Source organism: Diuraphis noxia, unplaced genomic scaffold (genome assembly GCF_037042655.1).
Source record: "Diuraphis noxia isolate RWA-SAM2 unplaced genomic scaffold, SU_Dnox_SAM2 contig0002, whole genome shotgun sequence".
NCBI lineage: Eukaryota > Metazoa > Arthropoda > Insecta > Hemiptera > Aphididae > Diuraphis > Diuraphis noxia.
The window spans coordinates 63749581-63775700 of NW_028301712.1; the positions used below are offsets into that span (position 1 = coordinate 63749581).

General features: G+C 31.9%; 1 protein-coding gene across 2 annotated transcripts; it reads right to left on the reverse strand.

Annotated features, from left to right (window-relative positions):
• On the reverse strand, nucleotides 1-24789 carry LOC107170964 (LIM/homeobox protein Lhx2-like). 2 transcript variants are annotated; one of them, XM_015521194.2, is made up of 5 exons: nucleotides 24228-24789; nucleotides 15427-15679; nucleotides 11426-11814; nucleotides 2070-2344; nucleotides 1-1980 (listed from the first exon to the last, which is right to left on the reverse strand). In XM_015521194.2, exons 2-5 carry the CDS (start codon nucleotides 15657-15659, stop codon nucleotides 1807-1809), a joined length of 1071 nt encoding a protein of 356 aa, XP_015376680.1. In that variant the 5' UTR covers nucleotides 15660-15679; nucleotides 24228-24789; the 3' UTR covers nucleotides 1-1806. The 2 variants fall into 2 exon arrangements, with proteins under 2 accessions (XP_015376680.1, XP_015376674.1); XM_015521188.2 differs by having other exon boundaries at nucleotides 2-1980; nucleotides 24225-24789.
• Between the last annotated feature and the right edge of the window lie 1331 nt (nucleotides 24790-26120).

Below are 26120 nucleotides of genomic sequence, written 5' to 3' on the forward strand. Positions count from 1 at the left end.
AAGAACATTTTTTTTATCGCCATTGTAATATATAAATACACACGTATATAATAATATAATAGTATATTATTACAATAATGTAATTTTAATCAGATCTACATACTATTAAACGCTAAAATATTCGCTAGGTAATAATATATATATATATATATATATTTAATATTTTTGTTGTTTTTAAATTTGATATAATATATAGTTAATATGCTTAATAATAAATTGACTAGAATTTAATAAGATCAATTGCTTTGGAATAGCTTATTTGCATGTGTTGTAAGCAATAATAAAGATATTGTCCAGAACAATAACAGTAATTTACTTATAACAATCGTCTTGTTCTTATAATATACATAAATAGTTTATGTTACAGTACCTTTGGCTTTGAAGCTATATTTTTCACATAACTAAATATTTCCTTTTTACGTTGTCTACATGATTACACGAAAAAATTAAAATGTTCAATTATTTTTAATGTTTTACTTTATCATAGGCATTCCCATTATTACTCTTGGTCCATACTCATACAAACAAAAATTCATGAAAACGAGGTTAATAAAAAAAAATAAATAAATTAATGGTTCTCGTAGACTGATTACGATAGTATATTATTATTATTATTTAAAACCGGAAATAATTGTTTGATAATTGAACTAAGTAATAATAATAATAATATGATACTCTAAAAATTTTTTTTTATATTTTTAATTTATCATTTTATATAACTTTTGTTTGAATTTTTTTAATTTAATTTAATTTTTTTTTTTTATGTATAAACGTTTTTATATTTATATTGAATTTGTTTGTACACGATTATAATTACTGATTTATGTTGTGACCATTTGATACACAAAATTACGAATGTAAACATTATGTTTAAATTATTAGATTTATTAAAAAAAAAAAAAAATGGATTAAACGGTGGGGCGAGAGGGGTTTTTTTAAATAACTTCTCAGCCAAGGCGTGTACGCGTACGTATTATCGTTGCCAGTGTTTGCCGTGCGGTGTATACTTAATTTTTTACAAGCCGTACATACTAATTACTAATTAGGTCATCTATTCAATTTTTATTCAAACACAAAAGAAAACATATACAATTAGTTGCGAGTGTTTAGCGACCTTTGAGTATACGCCGCACGCGAATAGGTAGCTCAAATAACATACGAGTTTAACATAATATAATAATTTATAATATGTTTTAAACTTAATTAATTAGTAATAATATGTACGGATTACATATTATACATACACACTTATAATAAATATATATAAGAGTGTAATAATAATACATTAAGTTAAGGAACAATTGTTTTCTCTTTCTTATACGAATAAGCACTTAAACAGTTAAACGTATTATATTATACTAATTAAAATTTACACGTGGTTACGTATTATAGCAACATACGTATATTAACATACCACGTCACAAATAATTTGGTAAGAATATCGTAATATAATATAATATATTGTATTGATATCATTCTCCTACATAATATTTGAATTATGCGCGTAGAGACGATCAATAACTGTATAAGTTGTAACACGAGTCCGTATAACGTATAGTAGTAGGACACGGCCATGAATATCATTGTCACCAGGATTTTATCTATTGAATTTTAAAAGAAAATGGTAAATAGGGACAGGTCAAAGAGACGAATGTGTTGATGTTGGATACTTTGGATCTGCCAAATGGCCTAATACTTGGTCGAACTTACCGACGATGACATAGAGTATACCTATAACCTATATCCTGTAACGATGATGATTGTGGTTTAATAATAGATATATAGCTACGACTTATGTATGTTAAATCAAAAGAGATCGACAAAGTTTAAACCCTGCGAGGTCTGGGTGTGTCCCCTGATGAGATCGGGGTCGGACGGCGTAGTCTGGTTCTGGTTCGACATGGAACTGGTTACCATTTGGTTGTTCTCTTGCCTCATAATGTTTCTTCTCCACTTAGCTCGAGCGTTTTGAAACCAAACCTATATTATGTACGAGAGACGCGTCGTAATGCTCACGTTATAATTGTCTAAGTGTTACTGTGATATTAACATAATCCATCTTGTCTTACCTGTAACACTCGTTTGGACAGTCCAGTCTTTTGAGCCAGCTGTTTTAAGTCCTTGGCGTCTGGGTTTTGGTTGATGTTGAAGTACGACTTCATTGTACGCAGCTGGTGGTGTTTGAACGACGTTCGCATGCGTTTCGTCCGTGTTTGCTGATGTTGCTGCTGCGTCATGCCACCGGTGGTACCCATCGTCGAAGAGTTTGTGGGTGAGGACAAGCTGGACGTTTCGTAAGTCAGCGATTCCATCGATGAAGATAGATCTGTGGCTTGCATGACTTCTGCAAAGAAAAAGTAATCATGAATTTCAATTATATATAATAATGTACGATATGTAATTATTATAGTGTCCATAACTATTTCAGATTAAGTATATTTAATAAGCTAACAAATCCATAAATTATTATTTTCTTTTTCAGAATATTGATTATACCTTCGCAATCTATCTTTATATTATTTATAATATGTTATGTTATTGATAATAACTTTAAATCACTATTCGCATAATTGTTCTACTAATACAACGCATATACTTTTAGGTGATGATTGTTTAAAACTGAAGCTAAAACTACATAATCCTGTGTAAAAAAAATGTAAAATATAATTATTACCTATTTATACATTTTTTAATTTTTTTTATGTATATGAAATACGTAATGCGCCTTGTATTATACTATTATACTTAATTATTTAGGTGAGATAATTAAGTCTAGTCGAATTTATGATTATGAGCTTATAATGTATACGATCACCCGAGTATATTAAATAATTGAATCAAGCGATGTGTGTACATCGAGATCCAAAATCTACCGTTAAAATAAACGAATTGGCACGAATGGAGTACACACACACGCATGTCTTATAGATAATACTATAATACATTATATTTTATATGTAAAGGTACGCATGTGTCCGTATTATTTCCGCTATTACATCGGCTTAAAAATATATATATAAAGAAAAAACTGACTTACGGTCAGTAATTTATTCCTTATTAGGTGGACTAGTGCACTAGGAGCTGCAGGAAACGTCATTTAACCACCGCACATGGTCGTGCAGGACTTGCTACAGGAACTTATATATCCCCTTTCTCCACAAGTATCGACATCTGGATGGCACGGGGGCGTCCATTGTTTGCAGACGTATACGTCATAAATACTTTTTTCCTTATATCTTTCTCTCACTCAATTACGCCGTCTCTTTTTTATATTATACTAACCCTTCACCACTCTCTCGGTCTCACTTGCACGCTCTCTCTATACTCTCTTGTTCTCCTTTCGTTTACATATTACTTATATATTGTTATATAACATATCATAAATGTATGGCATACGGTTGTTTTTATTTTTTTTTTGAACTATCGCGACGGAAATAAAACGTGTGTTGTCCGCGCGTATGCGTGTGTGTACACTTTAGTGACGAATGACGGACAGGTGCCCCACATCGGCGAAATAATCCAAAATAAACAATGCACATAAGAAGTGTGCTTGGGAAAGAAAACATTTGTTCGACACAAACACTGGCCGAGGTTAATGGGCACAACTATTGACGATGCGTTCCGGTCGGGAAATATACGGAATAAAAAAAAAAGGAACAGAGAGGGAGAACGGAGAGCGTAGAGCGAAAGAAAAGATACAAGGGTGGTATAGTGACGGCGAAGGGGAAAAGTGAGGGGAGAGAAATGTTTAGAAATGTTTTTTTTTTCAATGACATCTCGTTATTTCCACCAACGACGAATGGAAATCGTTTGGAGGTGGTGTCTTTATGTCAACTCGCTCGTTGACAGCCCCACATCGTACTTTCTTCGTGTATATAATTTATACACATCACCTCCATTGTTATTGTTGTCGGACTTAGCCGAAGTGTGTATACATGTATGCAAAAGTTTACATTGCTGAATCGGATCTATTCGGTTGAAAAATGGTTCAAAGGTTTTTTTTATACAAATTTGTATAGTAAAGTGGGTACATATTTCTGGTTTGTTGTAATACCTATACAAGTTGTTTCCTATATAGGTATATATTATATATATATATATGTATTGAATATCCATATAATATTAATATATGTTATTAACTTAATTATACAGCTAGCGGTGACATATATGCTAGTACAATATTACAGTGTCCAATTTTTATAATGTTACATAAAATCTACAAATTATTACCACTGTCCACACATTAATATTATTATTCATACATATAAATAGCAAATCATGGGACTAGGTACTAATGTACTATATATATATGCAGATATTACAAAGTTAATATAACCCTACACCAAATAACGTGGTAATTAAATACATATTTTACAACTTTTAATTAGTTCTGTCATAATAATCGTTTAGTAATGTCATATAATATTCAGTATTTAAATTGTTGAGACTCAATGTTCTACATAGTACTAACAAAAATAATTAGGAAAATTAGTATAAAGTATAAATGTTTTGTATGAATTTGTAGTTTTGTTTTTTATTTAACTAAAAATTAATTTACATAATTATAAATAGTACAAGACTTTTCATGTATTTTCATATTTTTTATGGTTGATCTTATTGTTTGCCAAGTATAAGTAAAAAATACGATTGTCTGTGCCGTCTGGAACGTTATTCATGAAAATATGATATCGCCAAAATTATATACGGAATATATTTGCATATTTTGAGATTTGGTGGTTCTTAGAAGTTAGAGCATACTTTTGATATACCTATTAAGAACATTCGTCTACTCGTAAAGAACATTCGTCTACTCGTACTCGTATGTTTTGGCCAGATTTTGATAAGTATTTAAAAACTCCATACATTGGTAAGTATTTTTGTGATTAAAATAAAAAAAATAAATATTTGTGAGTCTGCGTATAGATCACATCTTTCTTTTCAATAAGTAATATTTATATTGAAGCAATCTATAAGTTAATAACTCTATAGTCTATACAAATATTTTTCAATTTATATATCTACAGGTGATTTAGGTATGTGTCGTAGATATGGGTTAACTTAATGTGCCACCATAAATAATTTTAAGTGTTTGTACCAAAATAGCTTATATTATATAATAGTAGTAGATCCTACAATAAATTTTATTTTTTGTGGATATATCTTATATAATATTTAGTATTATTTAATACTTTAGTTGAATTTGTAATGCAAATATGTGCATATTTTCATATAAATATTTGACTAGTATTTTAGTGCATAACCGAGGCGTTCTCTAGATATAATTATAAGTAGGTATAATGATTAATATGTAACTCATATTTAAAAAATATACGCCATCTGTTAAGTTTATAAAGAATTATCGTATTTTTTAAATTTCAGTTTATCATATCTATATATAATAAATAATTATATAGTAAATAATGAAATACAGCTGTGTAGAATATACAATACAATATATATGTATATACTTGCCTATATAAACGAACAAACGAAACTTAATATTCTGCAGAACAGAATAATTGATTACGGGCATTACAAAAAAAAAAAATTGACTTGATATTTTAATGTTATCCTGTTACCTTTATATACAATTATATACGAGTGCCAAAAACACATCAGACGTGGTCTGTGGCAATAATTTGGATCCCACACGAAAATGTTTGATTAATGTATTATCGTTTCGATGGACAACGTTACTACAATATAATATTTTAATGTGCGCATAATATTATAAATTATATATTGTCTAAAGGCAACTGTTATACAGGAGGGCTCAGGCCATCTTATTTCGCTGCATAGCAGACTGCACGGCAAAACAAGAATGCTCGTCAACCCATCACCCTGTAAGTCTACATAACTATTTAACATTTTTTATCCGGAATTACTTTTGTGGACGTTCACCTCGATTCGATTAAGTCACTGATACTGTAAATGTGTAATATATAATATAGTGTTGTGTACATATATAAACATATATATATATATATATATATATATATATCTACTATACTATACGGAAAATACACTAATCGTAGTTTTTTTTAGTAATAAAATATGTATGTGTGTATACCACTATAGTATAAGTACCTACCTACCTAAAATATAGTACGAGTATTACTATACATTCCTGCGGAAGCCCCCGCAGTAAGACTAAATTAAATTTTAATTGGGTCCCGTGGAAAGGGTTCGTTCTTCGTTGACACCGAACGCCGAACGGTTTCCATACAGATAACATAATAATATATTGGTGTATGATAATAAACCTTCCAAATAGGAAGCGGTAGCGGCAGGGGATGAAATATATTATTATTATTACGAGGACGTGCCGATAAGACCGTATAATAATATTATATAACATGAGCGCGCACGTGTGTGTGTGTGTGTGTGTGTGTGTGTGTGTGTGTGTGTGTGTGTGTGTGTGTGTGTGTGTGTGTGTGTGTGTGTGTGTGTGTGTGTGTGTGTGTGTGTGTGTGTGTGTGTGTGTGTGTGTGTGTGTGTGTGTGTGTGTGTGTGTGTGTGTGTGTGTGTGTGTGTGTGTGTGTGTGTGTGTGTGTGTGTGTGTGTGTGTGTGTGTGTGTGTGTGTGTGTGTGTGTGTGTGTGTGTGTGTGTGTGTGTGTTAAGAATACTCGCACGCGGGGTTGTGCGTTGCTACCGGGTGCTCGTGGCGGCGGCGATCGTCCTCTGGGTGGCCTCCGGCGGCGTCCAATTAGAGGTGCGACAACACGCACTCCGTGTAAAACCGTATATTATTATAATATCGTCGTCGTCGTCGTCATCGTCGTCTCGGGTCCCCGGGAGTGTAAAGAAGAAGTTTTTGCTGCTCCTACGCGCGACGACCGAGTAACATAAAATAAAAACCGACTATCGCGCGAGGATGTGTGCGTTCATGTGTGATTGTGTGTGTGTGCGCGCGCGCTTGCATATAAATCGTCTTGGGGACGACGACACGGTTTCTATCTTAAAGCCACTGAGTATGTATGTATATACAGTGAGAGGGAGAGAAGATGAAGAGATGAAAAAGAAATAAAAAACCGTACAATCTTCGCTTCCAGTCTCTCGTCGATAATATATTATTATTATACGACACACCATCCCTCCGGTACACCATATTATATATATATAATATACATCATGGTGGCACCATATCCAATAAAATAAGAATAATATATTGCATTGCAGTGCGTGTGCGCTGCGACTGTATACATATATTGTATAATACAGTATTTCGTTTTCGGTTATTTACTATATATGTTACGGTGAATGATGTAAACGTGGTAAAAGACGTCATTCCCCGGTAAATGACATCATTTACCTAAAAATTGGTAAACGTTGTAAATGCAGACATTCTCCGGTTATTGTCGTCAATCACCAGTTTAATTGGAGAATGATGTTTAAAAAAATTTTCAAAGCTTGATGTCGGTACAATAACTGTTCGTGTCCCAATATTAGATGTTGATAGAGCACGTGGTTCTCCGCGTAATTTACTTGCTGTTATTATTTCATGCGAAGATGACATGTATAAATTATGTAAGGTAATTTTAATTTGATAATGTTTATTTAATTTGAATTAAATAAATACCCGAATGTTTGAACCAGGTACAGAATATGGGGTGTTGAAACACAAATATGCACGAGCACAAATTTCTCCGTATAAAGAAAAATTTCTAGAGCTAGATGAAGCCATGAAAAAAATTAAAGACAGGGAAATAACATTAAGAGAAGCTGCAGCAGGACATGGAATGCTGGTCATCAAGGATTTAATCGATGCAACTGCAAAACTGGTTGTGGTACTAAAAAAATTGATTGCAATGCAGCAGAAATGTTATGCAATTCAAAATGTCATGTTAACCAAAATTGTACAAATAAAAATTGTTTTAATAATAAATCATTATTATAAATAGTACCTACCTATAGTAAAAAAATCAGTGTATTATTTGAGATTTATCATCATTTACCACTAGTTTTGGTAAATTACATCAATGACCGGTGAAAGATGTACATTTGAATTTAAAATTTGGTTTTTTACATCATTTACCTACATAATCGAATCAATTTGGTAAAAGACGTCATTCACCGGAGAATGACGACATTGACCAATATTCATCTTTTACCGTAACATATATATAATATACATATTTATCACCTCCGTCGATGCCACACACAAGCACGCACTATATTATATAAACAGTAAGATATCTATGATAATATTATAGTATTATGTAGGTGCACAAAAGTCACTTTTCGTTTACCAACGAACCATAACATACATATCTTAAGTCAGTGTGGCGTTTATTTTGTTCAGCAAGCACAATTGATAATATTATAATATTAATAACTTAGTTATCGTATATTCGGTTTTCGATTTTTAAATTTAAAAAATATTTAAATGTTTTTATCGTATTTAAAGAGTGTGGTGATGCAAAAATATACATTTTCAAATGTAAACTTTTAACTTTTAGGTGGATGATTATTTTTTTGTACATTTTTAATCTGATATAAAACTTAACGAGCTGAAAATAATCGTTTCATAATAATTTGTAAAAAATGTTTGAGCAATTTTATAGTGGTTATCCTAGTAAAACTAAATATTATATACATATATTTTTTCGTATAATGCCTGTATGACGTTTTCAAAAAAATCATAGATTTAACGATTTAATGTGAAAAAGGATGCCTGTTTTAAAAGAACAGATTTCTTATCAGGACATTTATAATTCAACATATATTATTCCATAAAAATGTATAGTTCTTTGAAAACTGTAATTTAAAAATTCAAAAAATCACAATTTGAATAAGCGGTATACAGGGTGATTCTTTTATCAAACAACACTCATTATTTCAAAAACTATTGATTTTTTTCAAATTTTTTTTTTTCAAAATTTTGGAACCATCTTGTTCTGGAACTATATATTTTTTAAATATTTTCACCCTTATATTTATCAGGTTAAAACATTATCAACTTTTGATTTTCAAATGACAACCTATACTTAAAATTTGATAAACTAAAAAGGCTATTTTTTCAATGAATTTTCACGTTTAAATTTTCATTTTTCGTCAATTCGTTTACAAGATAAAGCCTCCCAAAGTTGGGTGGTTTTGGGTGGTGTTTGTGTGTTATAGGTGTATGTTAGGTGGTATTTACACACAAACACCATATAAGTGTTGTTTGATAAAAGAATCACCCTGTATAATTAAATAAAAAAGTCAATACCGTGCTCAGTGAATCGATCTGTATAAATAGGCGGTAGGTAAGTACTGGTTCGAACAGAGGAGCGCAAACTATAGTGAGCTCGCAAGCGCTCTTCGCAGAAGGCCAATACGTCTTTGCCACCGGACGCGAGTTAAATTTATTTCCGAACGTTACGTGATTTATATCGCCGCACGTAGTTATATGTGTTTTATATTATGTATATGCACTCGCCGATGTAGGTAAAAAGTAAAAGAAAAAATTCTTCTTCCTTTCCCCGCCCCAGTCACCATTTTGTTCGTCACCTTGTCTGTAGCGTGTTTCACGAACTCTAATATTATACCGTGGTTATGTACTCCACGTCGCATCAATTTTCAATTAGCTACTAACAAATTATCCTTTTTTTCCCGTTCCATACTATTAATTTATTGCTGTTCAGAATGTTCAGATGTTTGATATTTTGTACAATGTACATTATACCTATAGTTTATAATATAAAATTAAATTGGCAATATAATACTAATCACGCAGAGTTAATTACTTAACGCTATCCAATTCCAATATAATATAATATATGTATAATAAACTACAATCTCACATCCTTATGGCGATTTCGATTTAATTATTTTGCCGCAACTTTCTCAACGGCTGTTATTTTTACGTAAGTTACAAATTAATTTTTTGAATATTAAAATGAACACTATTAACATACGAGGGTTATTTGAAACTAAAAACTGTTTTTTTTTTTTTTTTTAATCGAGTTTTTATATTTGTGTAGTACAAAATCTGTTATTTATTCTAAAATAATTCTAAAAATAATTGTTAAATTAATCATCTGATCATTTGATACAATTTTGATACCTAGGGAGATCAGCTTTTGTACACCCTTCTCGAACGCCTTTTCGTTCTAATATGTTACGGGGAAAAGTCGAAATCAGAATGACCTCTAAAATGCTCACGGCTAATTGGGAAAAATGTCGTATTTGGACAATTTATAATTAAAATAACATACGTGAAAATAACTTATGTGATGACTTACTTATATGTTATAATATATGAGGTATTGAATAAAAAAAAGTTAATATAGTGTACTCTGCAGGTGTTCAGACTTCAAATAGGTACTTACGTGCAATAATTTGAAATTTGTTTGTACCCATCTATTCACGTTATATTTTGTAACATCGCACAATAAATATAACGTTTTAAATTAATTAAATTAATATTTTTTTTTTTAAATTAAACGATTGCAGTAAAATATCATTAATCATAATTCATAACTATAATTTAAATAAATATAAAAATAACCTCAACACAAAAATGTGGGGTTTTCATTGTTTTTACTGTTTTATATTATATACCGAGATAGTAAAAAAAAGAATACTAATTGGACCGAAAAATTGAAAGTTGGAGACTCCATAATATTTAAATTATTTATGCTACGACTGTTCCGAGCCAGACAGAGATTAGTGATATAGATGGATTTACAGTAAACAAGATATAAAATCAGTAAATTCTATAAAAACGTGTTTGGCATTGAACATTTTACATATTAAATAAAACCTCTATTAAAATTATGTTTTTTTGCCTAATGTATGCTTCATCTGTTAGTCTGCCCACCAAAGTAGAATTTATTCAACGTGTTTAAAAAGTAATTTTTAAATTAATACGTTCAACACGGTCGTATTTAATAATTTGTCTCGTTTTATGTCATCAATATTTATATTCTAGTTGTATATTGAGTATATATTATTCGTAATGAACTTATAATTATGTGCTTGAATTTTGATATTTAATCTTAAACATATTTTTAATGTACAGTGTGATAAATGATGATTATAAATAGTTTTACCCACTGAGTAACGATATCTTTGTTTTGCTGTTCTACCTGCAATTTATATGAAGAAGGTAGTTTGTCAACAAATATTTTGTCTAAAAATAATGACATATCTAATTGATCTCAAATATTAAATCTGGTCCTAGAAATTTATTCACAACATAATAATATATAAAAACCATACCTAACTATAAGGCGGGTTCTATCACTCACCAACTGAGCCGTTAACGCGTTAAAAGAGGATTGCAAACGGTCTGGTTGTTTAGGAAACAAGGAAATAAGGAAAAATAAGCATTTTTCAAGTTGTATTCATCCGGACTTTGTATGGTAAAATGCGTGTGCGTCATATAAGCGATCGCGATGTGTAAATAAAATTGCGGATATAATAGAGGTATATACTCACCCAATGTCGATTGCGGTATCCTGAGCACGTTGAGCTCGGTGAGCCCGTTGCAGTCGGCCGTCGTCATGGGCGTCGACAGCAGTTGTACGTTCCTCTTCTTCCGGGGCCGGCCCTTGTGCGCCGACGGCCAGTGGTGGCCGGCCGCCCGGGGAGGGCTGCACATCGGCTCCAGATCGCACGCCATGTCTCTGTGCTTGAGTCGCTCGAAGTCCGGCCGGCAGAAAACGGCGCCGTCACGCACACCGTAATAATCTCCCTTGCACAGGACCGCGCCACAGGCGTAACACGCGAAACACTCGACGTGGTATACGAGGTCCTTGGCCCTCATCACCAGGTCGCAAGCGCCGATACCGCCCTGACACCGGGCGCACCGTTTTATCGAGAACAGCCTGTGGAAGAGAACACGTGACGTGGATGTTTAGAATGTCGTCGTACAATCTACTATCATATAATAATATATTATAATACTGCAGAGTTTCCTGAACTGCAGCTGTGGTCCTCATAATAATAATATATTATAAAATAATAATATTATTATTATATACCTGCAATCATTTTTACTATAGATATGCTCTTAGAGGTTCGGTGGAGCTAAAGTGTAGAAAACGATGATTTAATTTTATACTGCTTCGACATCCATATAGCAGCAGTTATAGTTACGAATTTTGGTATATTTTATTTTTATATAAAATTCTGATCTAAATCTAATTACAATTATATTATAATTTACAATAAGCCACAAACTATTTACAATCGATACAGATAAATATTACTCTATATATATAAACATACCTATAAATAAATGATCACTAAACATTTAACTTAAGACTATTTTTAAATATGTTAACTTACTGTTAACAAAAGTTTCTATCTTACATTTATTTTATCTTGTGGTGCGTATTCCAAAATAATATATCACGTGATGTGGATGGTCTGCAAGCACATCACCATCACAAAACATCATACCGATGTTCCGAGTTCGATTCTATGATATATTCATATTGGTTTAGGATAAATTGTCTTTATCATTATAATTTCTATAGAAGTTGAACTGTTTTTTAAAAATATATTGCATTCTCGTATTATACAGTTTTTTAGATATGTGATCCCCAAAAAATATATAAATTCGTGCTTTACTACAGAAGTTTAAACGCCAAAGAATAATAATATTATAAGGAATATATTAAAAATGAAAACACAACGAGACGAAACGTTTTTCTCGAATATCCGGAATATCCCGCTGTATGAGGAATGCGATCTTGGGGGGCTGTAGGTTTCTCCCCATCCCATTATAAAATGTCATAGTTGACCAATTCTCATATAACTATATGTATATATATATATATATATATACTGTATATCATTACATCGTTATATTTTGTTCCATACAGAGTACCTAGGGATACTTGGTTATTGGTCAGTTAATTTGGTTCACTAAGTACATAATTGGTGTGATATCACTATTATAATATAACAATAAGTGTATTTTGTCTTTAGTAGTAGAACTAAATTCCGGTCAAAAGTAAGGAAAATTTAATAATAATAAAAAATAATTTTTTTCTTTCATTAGTTATACGAGTAGGCTTATAGTTGATATTATCATATAATTAGATAATTATAATCTGAGATGTTAAAAAATAGTTGTGGGTATCATTCCAAATCAGCGTCAATGGGCGAATATCGATGGTTAAAGACATGTCCACACATATTAGGATATATCTATCGCTTAAAAATTTTATATTTTTTTATTTACATACAAAATAACTCAAATTCAAAGAAGTTTTGAACGGAGCAAAAAGTAAAACAAAATCCTAATGCATATTTTAGCAATAAACTTCATGACGTGGTAATACTCCGTCGTAATAGGTTCGCATTATTCATAATATGTACTAACGTATTCAGTAGGTTTACATGTTGTCAATTTTACACCGTATAACACGAATATTCCCGCACCACAGAGTCATAATCATAAATATTACAATATTAAGCTGGCGGCTGCATGCACCTAGTATACGTCATTATACCTAGGTATAATATAACCTTAAGATCTACCGCAAATGCGGCGAACAGCACACTCTGTTAAACACATTGTTGATCGGAGGCTGCAGGACACGTGTAAAAAAAAAATGGGGAATTTAACAGCATTCGCCTTGTGTCACGGTATCACAGGGAAGATTATCTAGCCAAAAATCAGCGATCGGATTTTGATTAGGAGACGCGTGGCCGACCATCGACGACCACGATAATATATAATTATATATTATACATAAAGGTACAGGAGGAGTACACGACACCACGGCGACAACGGGCACCTGGAAAACCGGCGGGGGATGACGTCCGAAAACACCAGCTACTGCAGATAACGTCCGATCATTATATTTAATTTAAAGCCGTAAAGAGTAGGTAGGCAATGTATTAAAATATAATATTAATTCGGGATCGTCGTCGCGGAAACAATGATTATAATATCAAAAACGACAAGAGACTTGCACGTGCACGTCTGTCCGGGTGCCCCGCGGTATAATAATATATTTGGTGCGTAACCTATATATAAAAGCGACTCTTCAAAGGGATTAAGCACGCGGCAGGTAGACTCGATCCACCGCCACCGCACACGTCCGCGTATACATCGCCACAATATTATCGTATCGGTACAGATGTTTAGTGTCCGCCCGAACGGCGGCGGCGTGCGGTTCACGAGTGAACAACCCTCAAGTCGGTCTCGTTATTACCACGTGCACACACATCATCATAATATTATATATTGTATTAAATCCTGCCTGCCAGTCGACCGTTATTGAGGGGCAGAACGTGACCAACAGTCGGCAGACGTAGCCGATCTCGAAACGCAGTTCAAACTCGACGTCATCAGTAGGTGCGCTTGCGTGTTAATATTGTAATATTATTAATATCGGTGGTGTATATTGTAACGATGATGATTATTGATTATAAATATTGATGTGTTTAAACATCTCAGAAACCGATTTTTCTAGTCCCACAATACGTACCTAAGTAGCATCTGTGCATCACTAGATTCGAATTTTATAAAATAAATAATTAATATTTATAAAATAAGGTATGATAAATATAAAATAAAATCCTGTAATATTTTATTGTAGCGGAGGCGCGACGCCTTCTATACACACATTCAAATCACTTCAAAAGGCTTTGCATTACCTACCTATTCTCTCTCCCTTCATCGTATTATTATTTAATCCTTGCACTTCATCAACTCAAAAGTGATACGCACGTGCGTACAGTCATTGAAAACATATTGACAGAAAATCCGATTCCATCATATTGGCTTAAAATAAATCCGTAGCGAATTAGTTTGGCCTGAAATAATGTTCATTTTATACTCGTACCAATACGATTAATATGGTGTTAAGTTTTATAATTCGAAAAATCTAGAAAACAAAATGCTTATTTCGAACACTGTTTTTGAGATTTCAAAAACGTATAATAAACGAGAAAATTAAATTTATTACTTTATAATATTAGGGTTTTGTTTTTGTCACTAAACTTTGGTGTATACGTCGCGATGTTTTTGTACCACTACGAAAAGCAACAACTATTCTTTTGTCTTAAATTAGATCTGTTTGGTTACTTTTGTTTACCATATTTTTATAAACAAATAATTACTAGGCTATTTGTTCCCCCTGCATGCAGTATAAGTCAGAATTCAACCGGAACCGGCCGCCGTCATCATGCAAGTAAATTAGGGTGTTCGCGTTTAACTATAAGTTTCCCTACACGTAATTATATTCAGAAGTAGTGTATAGTTATGAGTGAAAATCATTTTAATCATAATGACTACACTTTAGGCATTTATTTCCGGACTCTTATTCTGTCTCACTACAATGTATACTATATTGTTTCTAACAAATAAGTTTATTTTAAACTGGTAGGCAATTATGTTATTTTTTTTTCATAGTCTGCAAGTCTATAATCTATGTAGTTTGTTTAGGAAAAAAAAAATTATAAATAATTCAAAATAGTACCTGTAATAGTCTTGTTTGCAATAGATGTTTCCATGCCTAGAATAACACGTAAGTTCCGTGTCCAATGGCAGTTTACATTCGGCACATTGCAAACAACCAATGTGCCAACACATGTCCACCGCGGACAGGTAGAAACGGTCGTCTATCGATCTACCGCAACCGGCGCAACAAGATCCGTTGCTGCCGTCCTCCAGATCGGCTGCCAATCCTGGACTGTGAATATCCTTCAGCATATCCACCTACAGAACATGACCTGTGAAAATAACATACGTAACGGGTCAATAATAATTTACAATAATTTAAATCACCATACGCTTTTTAATATGAAATGACGTCTCGATTTTAGTTTGATATTTTTTATACCTCGGAACGGATTCCGAACGTACCGCCGGAACTAATTGTATCCGACCCACAGTACTCGACGTGTAAGCAACTATTTATCACTAGCGTTACTATCTATATAAATAATGATCATGAGAAAATAATTTATGTACCGAGTACCTATGTAGAACTAAAAACATCCCAAATTAAATTTATTGTGGGTACATATTACTATATTTACTATAGTCTACGTATAAGTATTGTAATTATAGTCTATGAACGAAATATGTTCTATTGAAAAACAATAATATTTTCTTGCTTTTTTCCGTATGTGCCATATATGATGGAAGATGCAGCTCATAACAACTTTTCTTTGCCTTGTGTGTCCCAGGAATCCCAAAAAGTTGAACACCCCTGGTTCAGACGATTTGGCTCAAAACACATGGTATAATTTTTTGACGGATAAAATGTTTTGTTCGAAATGTTAGGTGGACTAGTGACAATTAAAAGGGACAATCTTGTTGTGATTGCCAATTTTCGTAATGAGTACGAACACTTGTCACGACGTTGAAGTTGATTAAACATAAGTGTTTAATGCTTATATTTAAACTAGAAGAGTGCATTCTATAATCACGATTTACTCATCAATTTGTTTAAGTAGTTAGTACCTATTTAATCAAGTAAAACGGATTAGTTGGAATGGCTTGATTCCAACATTTTAATCGCTTAGTACAAAAAAAGCTATATCAAAAACAAAAATGTATTCAACTTTATACGGAAAGCGTTGGAAAATTATTGGTGTCGATTAAATTTGAGAAAACGACCATGTAAATTGTTAATTATATTCAAACATGGTTTCCATTTTTCGAAACCTACGTAAAAAATACTAAACAAAATGCGTATTATAGCATTATAAGTAGGTATTTATAATGATATGTAATACAAAAAATAATGAACAATAATAATATTATAATCGTGTGCAAACAATTGTCGAATTTTGTAGTTCATGATATATACATAATTTATTGACAGAATTCACTAATATTTAATAATGTTTTCTCTTTTTTCAGTTTGAATAAATTATTTTCTTTTTAGAGTACCTACACACATCACTTGCAGAGCAGTAAAAGTTATATGTATGAATAACAAAACATATTTTTTTACGTCTCTTTTAATTAGAGCTCTGACAGTGACGGGTTATTTAATCTAGATCTTCAAATGTTTTTTTTGTCCCTGCCATACTCCTCTTCTTCTCTCGACACCCACCAATTTTTGCTCTTTTCTGGCCACGATTCAAAAAAACTGTAACACCAATTGCTAGACCTTCCTCTAATTACACGTATCATTTCGTTAGAAGTGTTTAAAAAAATTATAACTGCAACTTATAAAAAAAATTAATTATCGTCCTTCCATCGTGTGTCGGGTGTTATAGTAATTTGACATTACGGTATAGTGTTGCTTGTCCCCCCTCCCCAATAAGCAAGAACCTGTTAGTTTTAAAAACCACTGAGACTGGCTATAAATAACACCGTTAATGGCCCCGCAAAAACACTATGAATGGAATAGAGATGATGATTTTTTTTATTTCTATATATGAGAATATATTTTCTATTTGATGATTCACTGATTTGCGGGGATTGAAATCAATTTCAAAAACGATGAAAATCTTTCAAGAAAAGATTTTTTTTTAAATTATATTATATTCATGACTTAGATTAAAATCGAAAATAATCAAAACCGATCATTTTTGTCACAAATACTCAAAATAGTAATAATATTATAATCTTTAAATAGATACACAAATCGATTTAAAATCGTAAACTAAAAGTAATTAAAATTTAACATTCAATAATAACTTACTATTTAACTGTTACATCTCATGATATTGTTCATCGCCGCATCGATAGACCCATATTTTATTTATGTATGAATAGCAGGTGACTATTTATTATTATTATTCATTTTGATACCCCATTTCACAGACGTGCATAATGAAGCACGTGGAACGCGGTAACGACGATAAGTATTAGTTTATCGTTAGATAGAAATCAAAATTAAAACCTTAAAAATTTAGTTGAGCGTGATATTTCAGATCGAAAATTAGTGAAACAATTTTTAAAATATTATATTATTAAAAATCGGAAAACAAGTAAATCGATGTTGTACAACAATAAACTATCATAAAATTGCAAAAACAATATACTTTTTAAATTAGTAAAACATCATTTCAAAAAGCGAAATTGAAAAATTTAATTTCGATATCTGAAAGCTTTGCAAGTTTATGCGACTTAAAAATAACTTTTAGTGATTCTTGCACATAATAAGGTTCATAATAATATGAATTTTGATTTAAAACTTAAATATATCATTATAATATAGTTAAAATACAATATAATTATATTTATATTGTTATATATTTATATTGTTGCAATTTGTCGCTTCTATTACGATTTATTTATTATTGTAGAGTACAGATTGTGCCTCTGACATAGACACGACGTTATAGGTACAAATAATACATAATCTATATTCGTAAACAGAATATAGAACGACAATCAATTTACATAAAAATATTGTCTAACGATGACCGTTAACGTAATATAGAATTATTATCCCGAGCTTTATAATTTAACTGTATATCGCCTGATCGATGAGGACTATCAAATTAGTGATGAAATAATATACTATATTTGCTTATACATTTATCACAATCGCAACTGTTTATTTGACAGGTAATAACTAATTAACAAATTAAACCTACTATTTTAGCCATATGCAATAAACAGAAAATAATTTTTAACAGAAGAATTTCGCGATTCTGTTCTTCAATACACAACATACACTACGCAAGATTATTCATATTATATTATAAGACGCGCGCGTGTTTGAGCACTCTTATTTGTATAGGTCCGTTCGTTATTTTGTATATCAAGTACCGTTGTCATCGTCGATGCAATCGCATCGTACGCGCATAATAATAATACTTTTGCGGTGGTAAATCGCCATAATTTATAATCGATTGCTGCTGCAGTTGTTTATTTTTCTCTCGGCAAGCGCTATTTATTTTTTTATTTTTATTTTTTTATGATTCCCATTTATACATATAAAAATATATCCGTCTTCGGCGAGGCGGCGGCGCGTTTTGTTGTAGCGGGGTATTATAAAAAAATAAAAACGCACGCGCGCTCACGCTCACACGCACACGCTCATAATATACACTCACACACATAATATAATAAAAATACTTCGCAAGTGAAATGACCGCTCGGTATATATACCAAGCACAGAGAGAACCTGTCTTAGCCAATAAAAGCCATTGTTGCAATACGGTCGGGATTCCATGCGGGACGACCGGTTTCGACTTATTTGGAAAATTCGTCGCACAGTAAAAATCTATCTGTAGCATGTACGTTTTATGTGGAAAAAATTCTACGAGGATGGTCGGAAGAGGCGGACAGACAAAAAAAAAGTAAATTCGATGACGCACGCTGCCTTCCCCTCTTCATCCATCATAACCGGATTTTTGGGTCACAAAATGACAAAGTCACCCGAAAAGCGGTGGCCATATTATTATTATTCAGACTACTCGGATAGGCACTCGCGACAAAAATCTCAAACAGAAGTCTGCGAAACGTTTTGCATTGGGATTAGTTCAGCACTGTTTAAATCATTGAAATCGAATTCCTTTTATTCGGACAATCGTCAAGTGCATAACCTAACCCAACCATCTAGGGTAATAATAACAAAATATACTTCCAATATAAATTATATAATAATTATGGAAATCGAATCGAAAATTCACAAACATAATAATATCATTGGATTTTTTAATTACTGCATTAACTTGCGGTTAATCGTTATATGAAAAACGTAATATATTTTTATAAGATTATTTATGAGCAAAATAATCTTTGGTTTCGATTCACAAATTATATATATATACTTTTGTATGAATAAGCTGATGGTTTATAAAGATAATTTATAATATTAATATATTTTTGATCATGACCATAAAACAATCAAAATAATTATAATTTATAATTTAAATACTTCACCAAAAATAAAACTAGTTTCATTCAACATTGTAACGTAAACAATTTTATTAGTATCTATATTATATATGTATATATAAATAAATAGCTTCACCGTACATCGAGATATTTTTTTATTATACTAGTTATATCAAAATGTTCTAACTACTATAGAGGTAATTGATATCCACCATTCGTATAGTAAGTATGTATATTTTTTTATGCAATCTTAAACGATTAGCCACACATTAACTTGTATAATTTGTACATCCTTTTTTTATACAATATTCCATAATACGACGACTAATTTACCAATTTAACCCTAATATGGGTTATTCTTATTTGAACCAAGTATTATAGCGGACATGTATCACTGGTATTGATGTACGTGATCTACTATGATCACATTGCAACACGTAGCCTTAATTGTATGGAAAAGTAATCAATACTTTCAACTTAATCAATAGATACCAATAGAGTATAGGTTGGGTTAAAATCAAATTAATATGTATTCAAAATTTTTCTAATTTAGCTCTATGTGTTAAATTCTTATACTCGTTTGTACAAATCATCACGCAACGCATAAATATAGTGAGCCAATGATCCCTTAATTAATATGATTTAGTTGCCTACTATCGGTCCATCAAATTTTTTAATGAACGACTACTAATCATAATTAATGCAGAATTTTAAATCGAATAGAAAGAAACATTATTAAACATTCTAAAAATTAATATTTACTTAATCGTTAATAAAAAAAATATTAATTTGTTGGAAATATAGATATTTAAAAACTATCTGTACAAAATTATTAATATGTTGTCATTATTTTAAAATAATATTTTTATATTTATAATGTTTATAATATATACACATATATAGGCGTTATAGACGTGTGCGTGTGTCTGTGGGTGTGTGTGTGTGTACAACATTATTTTCCAAAAAGAACTTGACATTTATCTAATAAAAAGATTTGTTTGGGTAAAATATTTCAAATGGTTTAATCTCAGCATCTGATGATTTATAATCTCGATAAAATAGTTATTTTTGTGTTTAAAATGTAGACTATAATAAACATAAACATCTGCATAGATATTTTTACATGTGGTTAAAATTAAGAAAATATAAAGAATTTTATTATAATCGTTTTAAATTCATTACAATATTTTTAAATCTTGTATGCTCTCACTAAAGTTTAATCAGTTTAAGTAGTTAATAATTATTTTAATATAACAGACCGTATATGTATATAGTTAACTTTGAAATCCAAATATATAATTAATTTAGATGTACCCACCTATTTTTATTTATAATAAATATATTATATTATATTATATATGTGTATAATTTCTTAAACATATCAGTATTACCACTTATTAGTATCACAAACAAAGTTTTTACCTACTACTTACATTTTATAATTGTTGTAATAAACTTAAATATAAATAAACCATAAATTAAAGATATTTTGTAATATTTTATGCAAATTTACAAATTAATCTACTAAACCATCATTATGTTTAATTATTTTAGTAAAAAATCATTGTATGTTTTTTATAAACTTATGCTAGTATAGGTTTTAATAAAAGTTACATCTCTTTTCCCATTTTTATTCTATTTAAATTTTAAACTTAATGATTTCAATAAATATTCTTCTTTTAAAACTCAGTTAGAAGAAATACATTTTTCTAAACGGATAAAGTGTAAAATATAGTATAAAAAGGGCGTGGTGAATCCGCCCTGTTAAAATCACGTCAAGTATTATATAGTATAGTATTTTTTCAAAAATAAAATGTATATAATCTGGTTAGGGTGAGGGACAATTATATTTACAGAGGGAATACTGTCGTAACTCTATATTATTCGTAATACAGATTTGTTCTTTGTACGCTGTCTAGTGTCTAATCATCCATAAATAATATAGCGTGCGGTAGGGATGAAAATTCAATATGTTTCAATTTATCTAATTTGATTCACAAAATATTATATCAATTACAAAGTAATTTACTTTTGTTTATTGACTGCAATGCATCAAGATTATCGACTTCAACACAAAGTACAGACTATATAAAATATTTACAATTGCTATTGAATGAATTCTTCAATCAAATGCAGTACAATATATAATATTATATTATACTGCTGTATAAAATCATTTATATTTTTAATAATTTAAAATGTACTTTAAATCTACTTGGAATAATATACTTGGATATTTTATAACCTATATTATAATATATAGAACTACAATACATTTCATGGCAATAATATATAAGTGTGTATAGACTGCTGTCAATAATAAAAAATCAAGTTAAAATAAAATGTTAATTTGATATCGACCTATAGTCTTAATAATTCTTCTAAACTTAGGTGAGATTTTAACTTTATATGACTGTTGCCCGTTTGATTCAAGTGTATACAGTGGCGTAACTAGCAGCAAATTTTTGGGGTAGCGAACACTTTTGTACATTTTTAACCTTTTTCCATTAGCACAAATAGGGGGCTATGTGGGCTAATAAAAAAAATTACATTATAATTTATTTATAAATTGTATTTATCATATCACATTTCAGTTTACAACAGTACTACAGTACAACAGTACTACAAATAATAATAACAAATCAAAATTCAAAATGATGAAACAATTTAAAATGTTAACAAGGATAAACCATTTTCTCGTTAGTCGTTATTGTAATGTTTTTGAATTATCATAGAATACAGATAATGAGATAACATAAAAATGTTCATGTTATCAATTGTTCTGTGCTACCAGTGCTACCACGACTGTCTGGGTTATATTTTGTAGTTATACTGTTATCACTTATCACTTATCAGTTACTCGGTGACATGCAAATTCACAACTAATTTTTTTTTTCATGATACGCTACGATCTATAATACGACGATTTTTTTTTATCAAATTATATAAATATTTTTGGGGTAGCAAAATGATACTCTTGCGACCCCATAATAATTTTGGGGGTCGCGACCGCTACCCCTCGCTACCCCATAGTTACGCCACTGAGTGTATAGATGAATGAAAAAATAATGAATTTTTATATATTATATATTACATACCCAAACCTATATATAATAATATAATACATCTGTTTTCAAATAAAGCTTTAAATTATTAAATTTGTACAATACTTTAAAAATTATTTATATATTAAATAATTATACTTATTGAATATAGTTTCTTATTTCTTTGAAAACAAATCAAGCCTGGTTTAAACTGGATACAACAATAATAATTTAAAATTTGCATTGTGTATATTTTTTATTTAACCCTTAGTTAAAATATTAAGAGTAAAACATAAGCATTTTAAGTAATTTTGTGTACATGTACCATGAACGATATGTGCATGATGGTTACATGAATATTATTATAGAATAAAATGTACTTAGAATCTTGGATATCCTGATTGAATAAAACCATGAATAATTAAATTTAACTATAGGTACCTAAAATTCTATGATAAGAATGTTATATTAAAACATATTGAAAAACGTATTCAAATATATTGCTGGGAAAATGTACTTGTAAAAACATAAATAATCATATTTTACAAAAATCCATACACCTATAGGTAGGTGTAACAGTTAAAGCAGATATAAGTACCTATAGAACTTGAAAACAACGGAAATTCCTACAATATACATATAATGCGTAACTTTATTAGAAACGGTATGCTTGCATATTGCATACACACCGTGACATGGAAATGCGCAAGGATTTGAGGAGGCCAATGCCACCTAGGATTCTGAATTTGCATATCTCGGGATATAGCAATACCACGTTGTTATCATAGCGATGGGTGATGAAGATCAAAATTAAAACACAAAAATGCGATATCTCTGAACAAGCACAACGTTCAACATTAGCCATACTCAAATAATGGTACAGACATACAGTGCAGATGATAATACATAGTTAGATGTTAATAATAATACATTAATACTATAATATGAGTAGTAGGTACCTTCCACGGTGTCATTGTGCAGTTGTTCGGCATAAAGTCTATAATATACTATAACGAAAACATCCATGTAAACCTAATACTACAAAAGTATATATTATACCTAATAGGTGGTAAGTGGTAACGCTGTAGATAGGTACTTACCTACGTACATTGTACACTTTACAGGTATAAGTTGAAAACATTACGATTTGAACAAAACCCTGGTACCTATAATATATTATAATTTATAACACGACACGACACGATATCGAAGACTTAAATAAAAGATTATAACATGTGCTATTAAGCAAGAATTCACCGAGACCCTGCCACCTAGTAGGTCTCCTAACTATCGGCGAGTAGCGAATAAAGTGCACATCGTTATTTATTATAAGCAGCGATAACCAACGATACCTACATCAAATATTATAATGGTACAATATAGTAAAGTTTGATGGTATTTTATGTTAATATAATAATATTACCACGGTATCCTTGTGTTTTTGTCAACGCGGCGGCGGCGGCGGGAGTACGCGCCGTCCGTGCGCGATCATCCACCTACGACGACGGACTGTGCGCGCGCGCGCGATTCGCACTGTACCGACGACTGAGCGACGGCTGCTGCGGCCGAGACGGCGACGGACGTCGAGTTCTAAGCGGATAATATTTCGTGGTCGGCCAACGCGCGCTCGGACGGGCCGCGAATACGATATTACAATAACGGTAATAACATAATATTTATAATTTCAGGTGCGCGTGGCGCCGGAGAGAGCGATGGCCGAGACGGTTGCAGAAACCGTCACAGCAGCGAAGCAGAAAAAGCGAATTCCGTCGGCGGCGGCACCCACACCACGAGGATATATCGGCGGCGGCGTCGGCGTCGGTGGTTCACAGAGAAAAACGCGAATCATCAGATAACGCTCGCGCGCGTACGCCGTATAATACGGGTATGACGCGGACGACGGGGAACCCGAAGGCGGCGGTGGCAGCGTCGGCCCAGGCGCAAGCCGCGACGGCGCGTCGCGATCGCCGTCGTCGTGTGTACAGTAGGGCGAGCGGGTACGAAAAACGGCGAAAAAAAAAACGCGGTCGGCGACGGATGTAATATAATAGTAATAATAATAATATCATGTGTATAGTGGGTGGACGCGAAAGCGGTAGGGGTGAGACGAGGGGAGGGAGCGTCGCCGATGGTAAACACGCGCGCGCATACACACACATACACACTAACGTACGCACACACGCGCACATGCACACGCATACACACATACATACACTCACGTACGCACGCGCATTCGTATATACTTGTGTGTGAGTGATGCTGCACGTGTAGAGTGGGAGGAGTGTACGGGAGAAATGGACCACGCCCTCTCCGCGTCCCCCCTCGCAGAGCCGGAGACCCCCCCACTCGCCGCCACCGCCCTCACTTCTGCCCGGAGACGACGTCACCGCTCGCTTATAGGTCGGTCGTTCGGTGCGAGCGCGGCCGGCTCGGCGCGCGTATCGATTGCGTGTAGCGCGCTTCCGCAAACAGCACCGCGCGAACCCGATGACAGCGACAATAATTTACCTATCATTAAAGCGTACATTCAACCACCTACTGCGCCGAAACGCTGTACGGAGAAGCCACGATTTCTCTCACAGAAAAAACTACGCTGTTTGATGCCGATGAAAGTTGCGGTGAAGAACTTGTAGGGTACATATTGTTATAGAAGCATTGCTGCCATTCATCCCCCGGAAACGACGACGATCACAATAATTGTAGTTTGGGCAATGTACGATCGTGCATAATATTATAGTTCTTATTATTATCAATTATGTGTAAACGTTGATGGTTGATAACGTTTTTATACCAGTATAAACTAAATGATAAAATATTATGAATAACAAACGACGGTCGAAAAAAAAAAAAAATTGAAAACCCTAAATTTATTGTTGTTAGACGATACTGATAAAATATTAACTACGATTTCCATAATATACTCGAGGTCTTATATAGTATTATATTTTTATAGTTAAGTATATATAATAAGTTACATTACGTATATAAATATATAATAGTGAACAGAGAATTTATTTTGGACAACCACTTATAGACTACAAGTAAATAAAAGAAAATCAATTAGATTTCATTAAAAAAAACATAGATATTAATACTTCCAACATAATATTAATTAGCAAAACACACATGTTGAATGTATACATATATTTAGCTTTTAAAGAATTGAATAATATTATTATATATTATATATATAATAATATAAATATATATATATTACTATTGTATGTGTAATAGGATTTTAATTTATAGTAATTATAATTTATGAGTTATGACCATAATTGATATAAACCTAATATATTATATTGTTTGAATACTTCAA